Below are 14263 nucleotides of genomic sequence, written 5' to 3'. Positions count from 1 at the left end.
CAGTGGGACAGTAATCGTACAATCTAGAAAATGGAGTAAGAACTTTCTACATGTTAGAGAGGATTAACAGTTGTAATTTCAGTTGCAACTATGGAAAAATGACTTTATTCCTTCGGAGTTAGGACCCAAAAATCCTTTCCCAACAATTCATGCATGGAACAATAACCACTTCAACAACTCTTCAGACTCTGTTCAATAAAGCAGATTGGAAAATCCTTCAGAAATTACAACTCCATGACCGTTTGGAATTTCATCTCATCTTTGTAACTAAACGAGGCGGGCAGGTTTGGGGGTGAGATAAGATATAAAATTTTCATCTTATCTCATCTCATCATTACACATTTTTCGTCTCTTTCTAAAATACTCATACTCCCGACCTTCTATGGAAGCAAATCAAGAGCACGGGTATTGAACTAGCCAAATGCCAGTAAAATTTAAAATATAGCTAAGTTTTGTATAAATGACCTGCATTAGACTAACTAAAAACCTTTAACTTACTTTGAGCTACAATAACTCTAAATGAATTTCTAAAATTGGAGAGTCACTATTCATCCATCAAATCTATATTTTATTCACAAATAATTAGCAAGACTTTATTAAGTTCTTTTTAAAACTTTCATTAGTAAACAAGACTATATCATGTCTAGATTTTTGAGGAAATATTTTTGGTAAACAAGACTATTATGTTGTATAATTAGGTTGATATAAAAAATAGTTGAGAAATAATAATTTTAAATAAAAATTAAATTATTAATTAATATATGGAATGTATTTGTAAAATATAAAAAAAATTATTATTAAAATATATAATATAATATAATTTTGACTTTGGGATGAATAATCCAATGTGGACTAATACCTTCAATGACTTTAGTTTTAGCCAAAATTTTAACTTTTAATCAAATTTTAGACTTGACAATAATTAGGCAATTGCCGATGCATAGGGACATATCAACTTGGCTGAGAAAATCCTGGACCCTGTGTGACACATGATGATCTTGGTCGAGTAATGCTAGAAAGAAGCCATTGTAGCAGTATACACTTTGCACTCATTGTATGGCTGCTTCTAGTTGATTGTTCTCAACACTCACTTGGAGAAATGTGTGATTTAAATGATGTCACATTATGTGTGTAAAATAAATGCTCTTAATAGTAACTTCTATCTATATTTATTCTTTAGATTTTGATTGCGTGTGATTTCACCATAACCAATGTCCAACCCTTGATAACTTAGATGTTCTAATATTTTTACACACAACATTGCAGCTTGAGAATAATGTGACGATCCTCCTTGTTTGCTCCAATGGGAAACGATTTATACAGTATAGAGTATGTAAATTTTGTACATCCTATTAAAACAAAATAATAAAAAAAAAAAAAATCTAAGATTGACATAAAAAAAATTAAATTTTTTATATATTTTTTTAAAGAATATGCTAGACTTTACCTCTTTAAAATGCTTATAGTGAATTCGGACTCCTTGAGAGAATCGTGTGGTACTGCAGTCCTGATACGTGTCGATGCACCAGTCACGAGCCTTAGAGTCTGCGACTGCCTCAGGTCTTTTTCTGTTCTTTTTTTTGTTTTTTGATAACGGCCTTTTTCTTTTATTTTTTCATTTTCCTTTTTATACATGCAGAAGATTCGATTTTGGTTATCTTAGCTGCGTTTAAATATTAAACTAAATTAAATTGAGTTGAGTTGAGATAATAAAATATTATTTTTTAATATTATTATTATTTTAAAATTTAAAATAATTAAATTTTTTATTATATTTTATATTAAAATTTAAAAAAATTATAATATTAAATTGAAATAAATTTAGAAACTAAACGAACCTTAATAGTGAGAAACCAAACTTTTTTTCTGTTTTAAAAGAATGTAATAATATTTTAGGATTGATTTGGATTCAAAAATGAAATTAAATGATTTTAAATAAAATATGAAAGTTTAAAAAATATTATTTTTTAATATTAATATTATTTTAAAATTTTAAAAAAATTAAATTTTAAAAAATTGAATATAAAATAAATCAAATAAAAGGATATGAAACGATTCTTCAATCCAAATTAACCTTAGAGCACGGGCTCAACAAAGTTAAATTATAACCAAAGAATAGCTAAAGTGTAAGATAATGTGTTGCAATTGGCTCAACAAATCAACAGTAATTTTAACTTCAAGTTAAATCACTAGCCAAATTTATTGAGCCAAATGAGCTAGTCAAATAATTTTTTTAGACTAAAATATTCACTTGAGTTGAAGTGAATAAAATTGTTGAAGAAATATTATATTTTATAGTGGAATAATATAGCTGTCGGAGAAATATAGTTGTTGAAAAAATATATCCATTGAAAAAATATAAATTAAAAAAATATATCCGTTGAAGAAATATAACCATTAAAATAATATGAACGTTAGAAAATTAATAGGTAGTTTTTTAATAATGAATAAATATTTAAATTACAATTATAAGTAAAATAAATAAAAAATTTAAAATTAATATTTTATTAAAATATTAAAAAATTTGTTAAACTCGTTATTTAATAATATTGAAAAGTAGTTAGTTAAATTTATAAAAATAAATTTTTTAACCAAATTTTGACTAAAATTTATTGAGTTCGTAATTAGTGCTCTTAATAGTTTCATTGAAGGGTGCGTCTCCAAACTCAAACTCAAACGTCTAGTTATTTTAATTTAAATGAAAAATGATAAAAACACGTTTTTAATACCTATTTTACCCTCCTCCAAACAAGATTTTGTCCCTCATCTCCTTCTCCCCTCCTCTCTCTGATTCTGGTTCGACGGCAACCCATAGCCCTCGTCGCCGGGGCTAACAGAAGGATTCTACAGAGACCACTTCGGATGCTTCCCGAGAGGGACATGTCCGTAGCCCTTACTATTCAGGCTCCGCCGCCGTCTCACGGGTGGGACGAGGACAACGACCCCCTTTTATATGACGGAAATGGTAAGTTTTCCATACATTAAGTATATGGCACGGTTATGGAAATTTTCTAGTTGTTGAGCAATAAAATGGGGAAAAAGAAAAGGAAAGTTTGGAATATCGAATTGAGGTTGGGAGTGCAGTGGGGATCATATGGTTTGGTTTTTACTTTTATTTTCGTGATTTCTAGGCATCCAAAAGAGGAATTTTAAGTTTCAATATGATGATCATGATGCAAATGAATCTGATTGGTGATTTGATTGGGACTACGCAATGGCAATGATCGCCCAAGTGTCTAACTATTGCATAAGATTATGGTTTAAATGTTGAATTACTGGCCGTCATCCTTCAAGTTAGAAAACTTCTTCATGGAATTGCTTAGAAAGAAATAAGAACGAATATGTTGCGAGGATTCTGGTGTTTTAACTTTTAAGGTAAAAGTGAGCTTAGAAACTTAAATCAGAATTATAACTTAACTGGGGCAGGGGCGGAACTAGGAATTGGTGCGAGGGGGGGCTATTAGCAAAGTGGATTGTATGTATGAGTGAACAGTAACCAACATTTAAGGTAGCAAAGTGTGTCACTAATATTTAACATTAACCATATAAGATAGTTATCTAGGGACAACTAAATTATTCAAGCCGCCAATCTAAACCTCTCACTTGAGCTCCATCGGACTTAAGTGAATGATAAAAATTAAGATATCAATAGTTATGTGAGACTTATTGAAACAAACGATAAAAATTAAGTAAATAAACAATAAAAATTATCTGTGGTTTTATCTTTGCCTTCACTCCTAATTGTTAATTCGATGGTAGTACATATATACTTACTAACAAAACTACTCCAAATTAATAAATTAGCTAGTGGAAGACTTGAAAATAAAGTGTAAATAAATAGGAAAAATGAGGTCATAGATTTACCAACTAGCTTATAAAAAGAGACCAAGATATTTTCTTACTTCTTATGAGTTGTGAAAAAAAATGAGAATGTGAGATTTTATTAATGACAAAAAATAGTTGTATGAAAAATTGTTGAAAAACTAAAAGAAACCTAGACAACTAAGTGTAAAAATACGTAAACTGATATGGATGAAAACAGAGAAGGCCAACTTGCCTTTCTAATTCACTTCATTATGTTTAAATAATACACAAGTCAATGTGTAGGTTACATCTTTACAAGTTAAAAAGGAAAATAGCAGATTTACAGGAGGAAAATATGGCAACGTTTACAAGAGAGGATGAAGGAATCAGAGGAGTAAAATCAGGAATCATATCACGTTGATCCAATTGAAGTTTCATATCAGGAAGGCTCATGAATGTGTGCTGTAATTTTGGGATTTCTAGTTGTAGCTGCTGTTTTGAAGGGCTCATGAAGATGTGCTACATTTTCGGGATGTCCAGTAGGATTTGGTCTAACACCCCCTCAAATTGATGGGGGTCATGATCACCATTAATTTGGACTGAAGAAATGCAAACCTTGGAGCTGTTTGTCCTTTTGTGAACATGTCACCAATCTGATTAGCGGTTGAAATATGCTTGACTTGGATATCTTTATTGAGGACTTTTTCTCGGATGAAGTGGTAATCAACTTCAACGTCCTTTGTTCTAGCATGAAAGACCGGATTGGATGCCAAAGCAATGGCTCCAATATTATCACACCAAATTGTTGGAGTAGATGGAAGTTGAATTCCAAGTTCTTTCATTAGCATCCTTATCCAGTGCAATGGCTATGCTGCGGTACTTGGCTTCAGTGCTACTTTTGGAGACTATTTGTTGTTTCTTTGCTGTCCAAGTAATGAGATTGGGTCCAAGAAATATGCCATAACTAGTTTTACTTCGTCAGTTGTCCGGATTACCCGCCCAGTCAAAATCACAATAAGCATTTAGATTAATATCACCGGATGAAAAATAAAGACCATAATCAATTGTATCTTTGAGATACTTAAGCACACGTTTTGCAACAATCCAATGGGGCTCACGGGGGCTGTGCATGAACTGACATAGTTGATTTACAGCATACACAATATCAGGTCGTGATATTGTACAATACTGAAGAGCTTCAACGACACCGTGATATTTTGTTGGATCCATCAAGAGATTACCTTCTTCAGATGAGAGTTTGGGTCCTGATGTGGTCGGACAATTAAGAGGTTTAGCACCTCCCATTTTGGTGCTTTCAAGTAAGTCCGTGATGTATCGTGTTTGACGGAGGTGTAGGCCATGCTTGTCACAAGTTGCCTGGACACCTAGGAAGAAACTTAGCTCAGCCAAATCTTTAATAAGAAATGATTCTTTGAGGGACAAAATAAAGGAGTCAATGGTAGGCTCGCTTGAACTAGTTACAAGTATGTCATCCACATAAATCAGCACATACAATTTCACATAATCATTTGTATAGATAAAAAGTGAATAATCATCACTAGATTCAATGAAACCATATTCCAAAAGGGATTGGGAGAGATGCCGAAACCAAACATGTGGTGCTTGTTTTAGGCCGTATGGTGACTTGTGTAACCTGCAAACGTGATCTGGGTAATTCTCATCAATGAAACCTTTAGGTTGCTCCATAAAAACCTCTTCATCTAACAACCCATGCAAAAAAGCATTTGAAATATCTATTTGAAGGATATTCCAATTAAAAGACACTGCCAAAGCAAGAATAATGCGGATTGTGGTGTGTTTCACCATTGGGGAAAATGTTTCCCCATAATCAATCCCATATTGCTGATCAAATCCTTTTGAAATGAGACGTGCTTTATAGTGCTCAATACTACCATCAGAGAGGCGTTTAACCTTAAAAACTCATTTATTTCTAACAATATGCTTACCAGATGGGCGAGGATAGAGTGACCAAGTTCCATTTACCATTAAGGCATCAAACTCACGACCCATCGCAGCACACCACTCGGGAGAGTCATTGTTTGTGCGTAGGTGGAAGGTTCAGGCTCGGTGACCACCGTTGAGAGTACCTGCAGTGGGTAGCGAGTTGAGTACATGGTGAAGTCTGGAAATTGTTTGGGTTTGGAGGTGCCAGTCATTGAGCGAGTCATCACTCGGGTTGGTGGAGTTGATCTGTTTTGGTTTCTAGTGGAGACAGACTGTGAGGGTGTTGTGGCGTCGAGTTGGGGCTGGTGTTGAGCTGCAGTTTTGGTTTCAAGATTTGGAGAAAGAGGCTGAGATTGAGAGTTAGGGTTTGTTTCAATGTCAAATTGGGGGTCAGATATTTCGGTTTCAGACGGTGGGGTGAATGGGTATGGAAATGAAGGTTCTGGAAGAGACATACTTGAGGGGACTTCACTCGATGAGGCACTTGAAGGACAGACTCCAGTTTTTGCTAGAAAGTGTTCTTTGTGAAAAACCACATTTCGGGATATGTACACACGTCCATACATATAGTCAAGACAACTATACCCTCTTTGTTGGCTGGTATAGCCAATGAAAATGCACTCTTTATTGCGGAAAGAGAGTTTGTGTGTTTCATATGGTCTGAGTAAGGGAAAACATGCAGATCCAAATATTTAAATGATAATATTTTGGAATTTTTTTATTAAGCATGAAAAATGGAGTTAAGTTGTTTAACACTTTTGTTGGGAGTCGGTTTATGAGATAAACATATGTAAGAAAAGCATCAGCCCAATATGTATTTGGTAGGTGAGATCGAGCTAGAAGAGTCAACCCGGTCTCAACAATATGGCGATGTTTTCGCTCAGCGATCCCATTTTGTTGGGATGTTTATGTTAAGCTAGGGAAAATGTCATTTTCTTGTAAAAATGGTTTAAAAGAGGTGGAAAGAAATTCGCCACCATTATCAGTTTGGAGTTGTTGAATTTTACAAGAGAAGACATTTTCCACAAGTGCTTTAAATTTGGTAAAAATTGCAAACACCTCATGTTTAGACTTAATGGGATATAACCAAGTAAAGCAGGAAAAATCATCAATAAAAAGAACATAATATTTCGCTCCACCCACCGAATACATAGGAGATGTCCATACATCTGAATGAATAAGAGCTAAAGGCTGAGAAGATTGGCAAGTTCAATCACTAAAGGGTAATTGTTTTGATTTCTCTAAAGGACACGATGAGCAAAATCCAGATTTATTAGAATTTGAGACATCTAAATATTTTGAACGAAACAACTGATTTAAAACAGTTTGAGACGGGTGGCTTAATCGATCATGCCACATGTCAAGAGTGGTGGACACACCAAGATTGGCCACAAAACATGAAATTTTATTTGAAGTAGATTTATTGTCTGCTATTGGATAGAGTCCATTCTCAACTTCACAAAAAAATACTTCCAATGAGGATAAAATAACAATCATTATCTAAACAGAAACGATTGATGGAAAATAAATTTGAAGATGCATTTGGACAATGAACAACATTGGATAGATTGAAATTTGAATTTGGTGTTTTGAGAGATGAGGTACTCATGTTTTTAATCACCAAAACTGAGTCATTTCCAACCATGATAGTGTCTCCTCCTTCATAGGGCTGCGAAGTGGTGAGATTTGTTGTGTTACTGGTAATGTGGGCATTGGCCCCACTATCGGCATACCGCACCTGTTGAGCATAAGAGTTGTTGCTTTCAGCAGCCATAACAGTGAGATCCGTTGGTGGTAGTTGACCTTGGTAGGTGAAGTCAAATCTGTGATAACAATCAACAGCTTTGTGGCCCTTTTTTCACAAATTTGACAAATGGGCCTGTTATCACCTATTTGTGCAGCACTAGGCCTGTTATTTGAAGAGCCCACATGATGTGGTGGTTGACTTGGGGAGCGGGCTTGATGTAATAAGCCCGGCCCTGCAGGCTTCTTTAGGGCTCCAACTTTCGGATGAGTAGCTGCAAAAGCCAAGTTAGTCTCAGCAGGGATAGATGAAGGAGGCCCCTCCATTAACGTCTCAAAGTTGAGTAGCTCGGTTTGGAAATCATCAATGGGGAGATCCTGATCCCTTATTGCGAAAGTGTAGGCAGTGACAAAGGGCATGAAATGTGGTTTGAGTCCACTCAAGAGGTAGGTGATCAAATTTTGTTCTTCGACTGGTTTGCCGGCAGCAGCGAGTTGATCAGAAAGAAGTTTTGCTTCTTCTATGTATGAGAGGCAGGATTTATTTCTTTGTGAGATTGCTTGAAGTTGCCGTTTGAGGAAGGCAATTCTAGAGTGTGAGGTTGATGAAAACCGAGCATGAAGAGAGTCCCAGACCTGTTTCGAGGTCTCCAAATTAAGAACGGTGGAAAATAATCTTTCCACAATAGAGACATATAGGCAGCTGAGGACGCTGTTATCTTGTTTGGACCAGCGTGTGTACTCTGGATTTGGAGAGTTATTTCGGAGAGTCTTGGTTGGAGCAAGGTTGGTTCTATCAACAAGACCTACCATGTCATGACTCTTCAAGAATACAAGAAATTGGATCCGCCAGGTAAGGTAATTAGGGCCATCCAATTTCGGAAACTGTGGAGTATTTTGGGAAAAGGCCATTCTGTTTTTAGTGATGTGCGGAAGCTGTTTGTGTAGGATCTTTACTGTTTGGAGTTAGCCTTAGAGGCCTGATACCATGTAAAAATATGTAAACTGATATGGATGAAAACAGAGAAGGCCAACTTGCCTTTCTGATTCACTTCATTCTGTTTAAATAATACACAAGTCAATGTGTAGGTTACAGCTTTACAAGTTAAAAAGGAAAATAGCAGATTTACAGGAGGAAAATATGGCAACGTTTACAAGAGAGGATCAAGGAATCAGAGGAGTAAAATCAGGAATCATATCATGTTGATCCAGTTGAAGTTTCATATCAGGAAGGCTCATGAATGTGTGCTGTAATTTCGGGATTTCCAATTGTAGCTGCTGTTTTGAAGGGCTCAGGAAGATGTGCTGCATTTTCGGGATGTCCAGTAGGATTTGGTCTTAGTACTAAGTAAGATTTTTGAAAATGTCTTTCTTTTTTTTTTTTTTTTTTTTGGTGGGGGGGGGGGGGGGGGGGGGGGGGGGGGGGGGGGGGAATTATCTTTATATTAGGACATCTTTAAAAAATCATATACTAAAACAAGTTTTTAAAATTTTTGGGGGGGCTATCATCAATGTAGGTCCACCCCTGAACTAGGGGTTAAACTTGGGGCTCTTTGATTCGGCACCTTTAATTATTGGGTGCTTCTACTCAGTCAGCCCCGTGATTTTTCCCCTCAAAGTCACTAGTGCAACTGCACTTTTATTTTTCCTTTTTATTTCAAACATTTTTTAAACATCTTTGAACATTTAAAAAAAATTTACAAATTCACTAGTAAATTATTTATTTTATCTTGTTCTTTTGGTTTATATTGTTGTAAATACACAAGCTGTCAAAATGAGGGGCAAAATCATGGGGCTAAATATTATTATCATTAATTATTTATTTTATCTTGTTCTTTTGGTTTATAACTTGGAAAAGTATTCATTTGAGTTAGAGCACATTGGTTTATTAAATTTATTTGTATTTCCCCCTATCCATTGGAGGCATATTAGGCCATATGGGATCGGCAATGGGATTCCTCCCTTTTCTTTTGAAGTGGATGAGATCAAAGTTTTATTGTATGTGAACAAGAGACTTCACGATTTGGGCTAGCTGCTGCTTTTAATATTCAAGAAACTTAATTCGAACATTGGCGTGCCATTTGTGCTGATTTGAATTTTGAGTTAATTGTGTCAGGGTAGTCTTTGACTGAAAATTCTTGGTTATCTTCCAGTTTTCAGATTGCTTACAGGTTAAAGTTACATTTTGTCTCGGGTAGAGGGGCTCTTTGACAAACACTTTTCGATTTCTTCAAGCTTTGAAGAATCTAGCTTGGAGAATGGAATGGAACTTTTGTTGAATTAAAGACTTGTGCCAATTGAGTTTGAGGGATCCTTGTTTAGAATTTTTGCTTTCTTTCTAGCTTTGAGGAAGTAATCCCATGCAGGAGTGACACCTTTTGATTTCTTTCCATCTTGAGAGACTCATACCAAGGTGTTCTAATGACATAAATTGGCTTCAGTCTCTCTCTTCCACCAATATATCTTGCTCCTCCGTTGTGACTTTTGAACTCTTGAACAAATGTAATTTGGTTCTGTGATGTGATTCCCTTAATCCTACAATCACTAACCTTTGTCTATCAATGCTTTTTCTGTGTGTTTGATCCAGATGCAGGAAAAGAGGATATGTTGATAACAGATATGGAAGGAGAGGCGTCCACTTCTACTAAAACTGCTCCCTGTGAGAGCAAATATCACATAAATGCTGTCAAATGCTTTGGGGTGGATCTGTCCCCAGATACTGTCGCGGTTGCTATGGTATATTTTGTACAAGGTGTCTTAGGGCTTGCAAGGCTTGCTGTCAATTTTTACTTAAAGGATGATTTGCATCTTGATCCTGCAGAGGTATATGATTTTAACTGGTTCTGTTGATTGTCGTATGAGTTTTAGGTTAGATATATATGTATTTTAAAGGATGATTTGCATCTTGACCCTGTTCCTTCCTTCAATGGTATTATTTTGAAGAGGAAGTTGGGACCCTTTTCTAACGGTCCAATATCTCAACTAATGTCATGAATATACTTTCTGCTTATGCAGAATTTTGTTTGAAAGATTAGGGATTCATCTTTACGATAAGCGAATCAGTTAGATTTCATGTTATATCTGAAAGGCTGACAAATTATATGTTGTTGACTAGACAGCTGTCATATCTGGTTTTTCAGCATTACCATGGCTTATCAAACCACTATATGGGCTTATTAGGTGCGAGTCTATTTACTATCTGCCCCCAAATTTCCTCCCCATGATTAAGTATAGATATTTTCATTTCTGAACCTCATTCAAAGATTTTTTTGGTCACTGCAGTGATTCTGTCCCACTTTTTGGTTACCGAAGAAGATCATACCTTATTTTATCGGACTTCTTGGTGCGTTCTCATGGAGTTTGATGGCCACCTATGTCGACAGCAAGTACGATGCTGCTATCTGCATACTTCTAGGATCACTTTCTGTAGCCTTCTCTGATGTTGTAAGTATCACTTGTAAATTATATTACTTATGACTTGATTGTTATAGAAGCTATATATATCCTATGTGCTGCAACCCAGGTGTTTTCACACACTTGCTATCAATGGCAGAAGCCAAGGCTTTCCATATATAAATTTGTAACGAGATATGATTTAGCGTCTTGAGTGCCCAAATATATCACGCCCCACTTTCAAAGTAAGCACCTATAGTTGCTATTGATATGAGGCAACCCCATATCCTCGAAGAACAAAGGTGGAGCTTGTCCTGAGATCAAGTGTAATAACTTTTTTTTTTTTTTTTTTTTATGATTTATTTTTATCAGTGACATCATGTGTAATAACTAATAGAATGGGAAGAAGTAACTGCCTTAAGAGCTACGACCATCCTCCCACCCTCTGAATGGCCAAGAAGGCATGAATTGTTATGTTGCTAGATGACTTATTAGAACATATCCGAGCACATTACATGTAATTGATGGCTGGGCTTGATGCCTAAATACTATTAATGACAAAACTATCTAGTTGGCTTCCCTTTACAAGGTCCATCTGTGGAGGGTTTTGACAACCTATGTTGATGATGGGGAGTAAATTTTGTTTGCTTGTTTTCAAAAATGCGTCTTTGGCGTTTTGTCTTCTTGGTTTCTGTGGCTTCCATTTACAAGGTCCATCTTTGTTGGATTTTGACAGCCTATGTTGATGGTGGGGAGTAAATTTTGTTTGCTTGTTTTCAAAAATGCGTCTTTGGTGTTTTGTCTTCTTGGTTTCTGTGGCATACTTCACAAATTGTGTCAAAAACTGAAGTATGTTGTAGGTTGTAGATTCCATGGTCGTAGAAAGGGCTCGTGGTGAGTCACAAAGCATGTCTGGGTCTCTCCAGTCTTTGTGTTGGGGATCCTCAGCTATTGGTGGAATTGTGAGCTCCTACTTTAGTGGCTCCCTGGTGGATGCTTATGGTGTAAGGTACCTGAGGTTTTTGTATGGATGTAATGCCCTCCCACTGATAATCATTTGAAATAGTCATTTTGGTTACAATTGTCACGTTTCAGGTATGTTTTTGGTATCACAGCTTTGCTACCACTGATTACTTCTGCAGTTGCTGTCCTTGTAAAAGAACAGCCTGTTCATCTAGCAAGAGGGCAACATCTTTCTTCTACCAGCCTTGATTTTCTTGAAAGTTCAAAACAGAGCATTACTAAATTGTGGGATGCTGTCAAGCAGCCCAATGTTCTTCTTCCTACATTATTTATATTTCTCTGGCAGGCAACACCACACTCAGAATCTGCTATGTTTTACTTCACGTATGTCCAATGTGAATGCTTTTCATGGGCGCTTCTAACTTTTTAAATTAATTTTTAGCGTCTACCTTAATTATGCAACATTTGTCACAGCACAAATAAACTCGGCTTCACCCCAGAATTTTTGGGGCGTGTCAAGCTTGTTACTTCAGTGGCATCACTGCTTGGTGTTGGACTGTATAATGGATTTCTGAAGGATGTTCAGTTGCGGAAGATTTTTCTTGTAACAACATTTATCGGATCAGCTCTTGGAATGACTCAGGTTTTAACATTGACTCCCTTTTAAGGCTATTTATAATGATATAAGTCTGGTCTGACTCTGGATTGAGAGTGCTTACTGCCTGATGGTCATTCTTATCTCCTATTTCTGGTTGTTCATCAGGTTTTCCTTGTAACGGGATTCAATCGGAAGTTTGGTATAAGTGATGAGTGGTTTGCAATAGGGGATTCTCTGATTTTAACAGTTCTTGCTCAGGTGTACATTTAACCTTACCTTCTTACTTCTCTGCACATTCATTAGGAGTTGTTTCTTGACGTTTGCTGTGACACTGATGTGGTTAATATGATTATTTGGGTTTCAATTCCTATTGCATGGATGCCAGTGTCTCCAGAGCATAGTGGCACTGTGCATAATGGTTGGAGAATTGCTTTGATCGCATTCCAGTGACTGCTTACTAAGAAGCTGTTTTAGTTCTGTTGAAGAAAATTCCATGCATTTTTAGGTTTCAAGAAAGCCCTAGTAAAACCATCTGGCCCAGTGCTTTATGACTAATTATACTTTTTACCATTTTGAGGACCTCATTTTCTTCAAATAGACTCTCAAGCCCGTGGTCATTTTGTCAAGATCGTTCATCTTATCTAGATACTATTAACAAGATACTATTTATGTTTATTTTGATTGATCTAAGAATGACTACTTGGATTTCCTGATATGTGCTCTTTAACTATTTTATTGTTTTTTGTTTTGCAGGGAGTTTATCCTGGTACCAATTCTGTTATGAAATTAATTACTAATTTTCTTGCAGGCTTCTTTCATGCCTGTTCTTGTGCTGGCAGCAAGATTATGTCCAGAGGGAATGGAAGCCACTCTTTTTGCAACACTCATGTCCATATCAAATGGAGGAAGCGTTCTTGGGGGGCTGATAGGTGCTGGTCTGACCCAGCTCTTTGGTGTTACTAAAGATAGATTTGATAACTTGGCGTTTTTGATAATCCTTTGTAATCTGAGCTCTTTGTTGCCTTTGCCACTTCTTGGCCTCCTTCCACGGGATAATGATGATGCCAATGAGGAAAGTGAAGATATTGAGATGAAGTCTAACTGAGTTTTGATTGTCCGCCTTATTCTCCGTCAGTCTCCTTTGAGCCCTTGGCAAAACTGTAAAAAGCTTTTTAATCTACTGTTGCTCGAGACAGAGCGTCTGTAGATATTACGATCTTTGTTACGCTATTTTGTGTTGGAAATGAAATTTCAAGGTTAATTTCTGTTCTAGTGGCTTTGAGAAGGGTTTTTCTTGCAGCAAGTTCATCCCATTGCTGAATGGGAGGATCAAGGTTTCTTATTCTGCCGGGTGCTGTTCTTTCTATTCGAGAGTAAGTTTGCTATTTCCTTTCCTTTCTCCCCAGAGAAACTGATAATTTTGTTGAGCTTCGTTTGCACAAGGTCTTTTGCATTTGAGCAAAGATTTACGTACTAGGAAAATACACAGGAAGAAAAAACAGGGGGCATGAACGATGTTCAAGTTCATGCAGTGTTCATGTCCTTGACTCGAGCTTTTGTTTTTTTCTTCTTGTTTTCGAAGAGTTTCTTGAGCTGTGTCTAGGTCCTGCAGGGTCCATGGTTCTAGTATTGTTTGCATGCTACTTCAGTTCTCACTAAACAAAAAGCTACTTAATTTCTTCTTCTTCTTCTTTTCGGGAAACGTTACATATTAGCATTTCTCATCTCGTTTCAGAAATTGTGAACGTGAAGAAAGACATCTGAGTGGAGGGGTCCAAATATTATTGAAATAAAATC

At 36.2% G+C, this 14263-nt stretch overlaps 1 protein-coding gene across 1 annotated transcript; it reads left to right on the top strand.

The window, feature by feature from the left end:
• Positions 1 to 2726: 2726 nt before the first annotated feature.
• Positions 2727 to 13738, top strand: LOC121247160 (folate-biopterin transporter 1, chloroplastic-like). The gene is given in 10 exon segments (XM_041145510.1): positions 2727 to 2965; positions 10100 to 10335; positions 10628 to 10692; positions 10795 to 10841; positions 10844 to 10956; positions 11766 to 11914; positions 12001 to 12252; positions 12343 to 12511; positions 12632 to 12724; positions 13275 to 13738. Coding segments are annotated over 10 exon segments (1524 nt in total). The 5' UTR covers positions 2727 to 2862; the 3' UTR covers positions 13572 to 13738.
• The last annotated feature ends 525 nt before the right edge of the window (positions 13739 to 14263 follow it).

Source organism: Juglans microcarpa x Juglans regia, chromosome 1S, assembly GCF_004785595.1.
Source record: "Juglans microcarpa x Juglans regia isolate MS1-56 chromosome 1S, Jm3101_v1.0, whole genome shotgun sequence".
In the NCBI taxonomy this organism is placed as follows: domain Eukaryota; kingdom Viridiplantae; phylum Streptophyta; class Magnoliopsida; order Fagales; family Juglandaceae; genus Juglans; species Juglans microcarpa x Juglans regia.
Note: the sequence above shows the minus strand (reverse complement) of the source record. Positions and strands in the feature narration are given on the sequence as shown.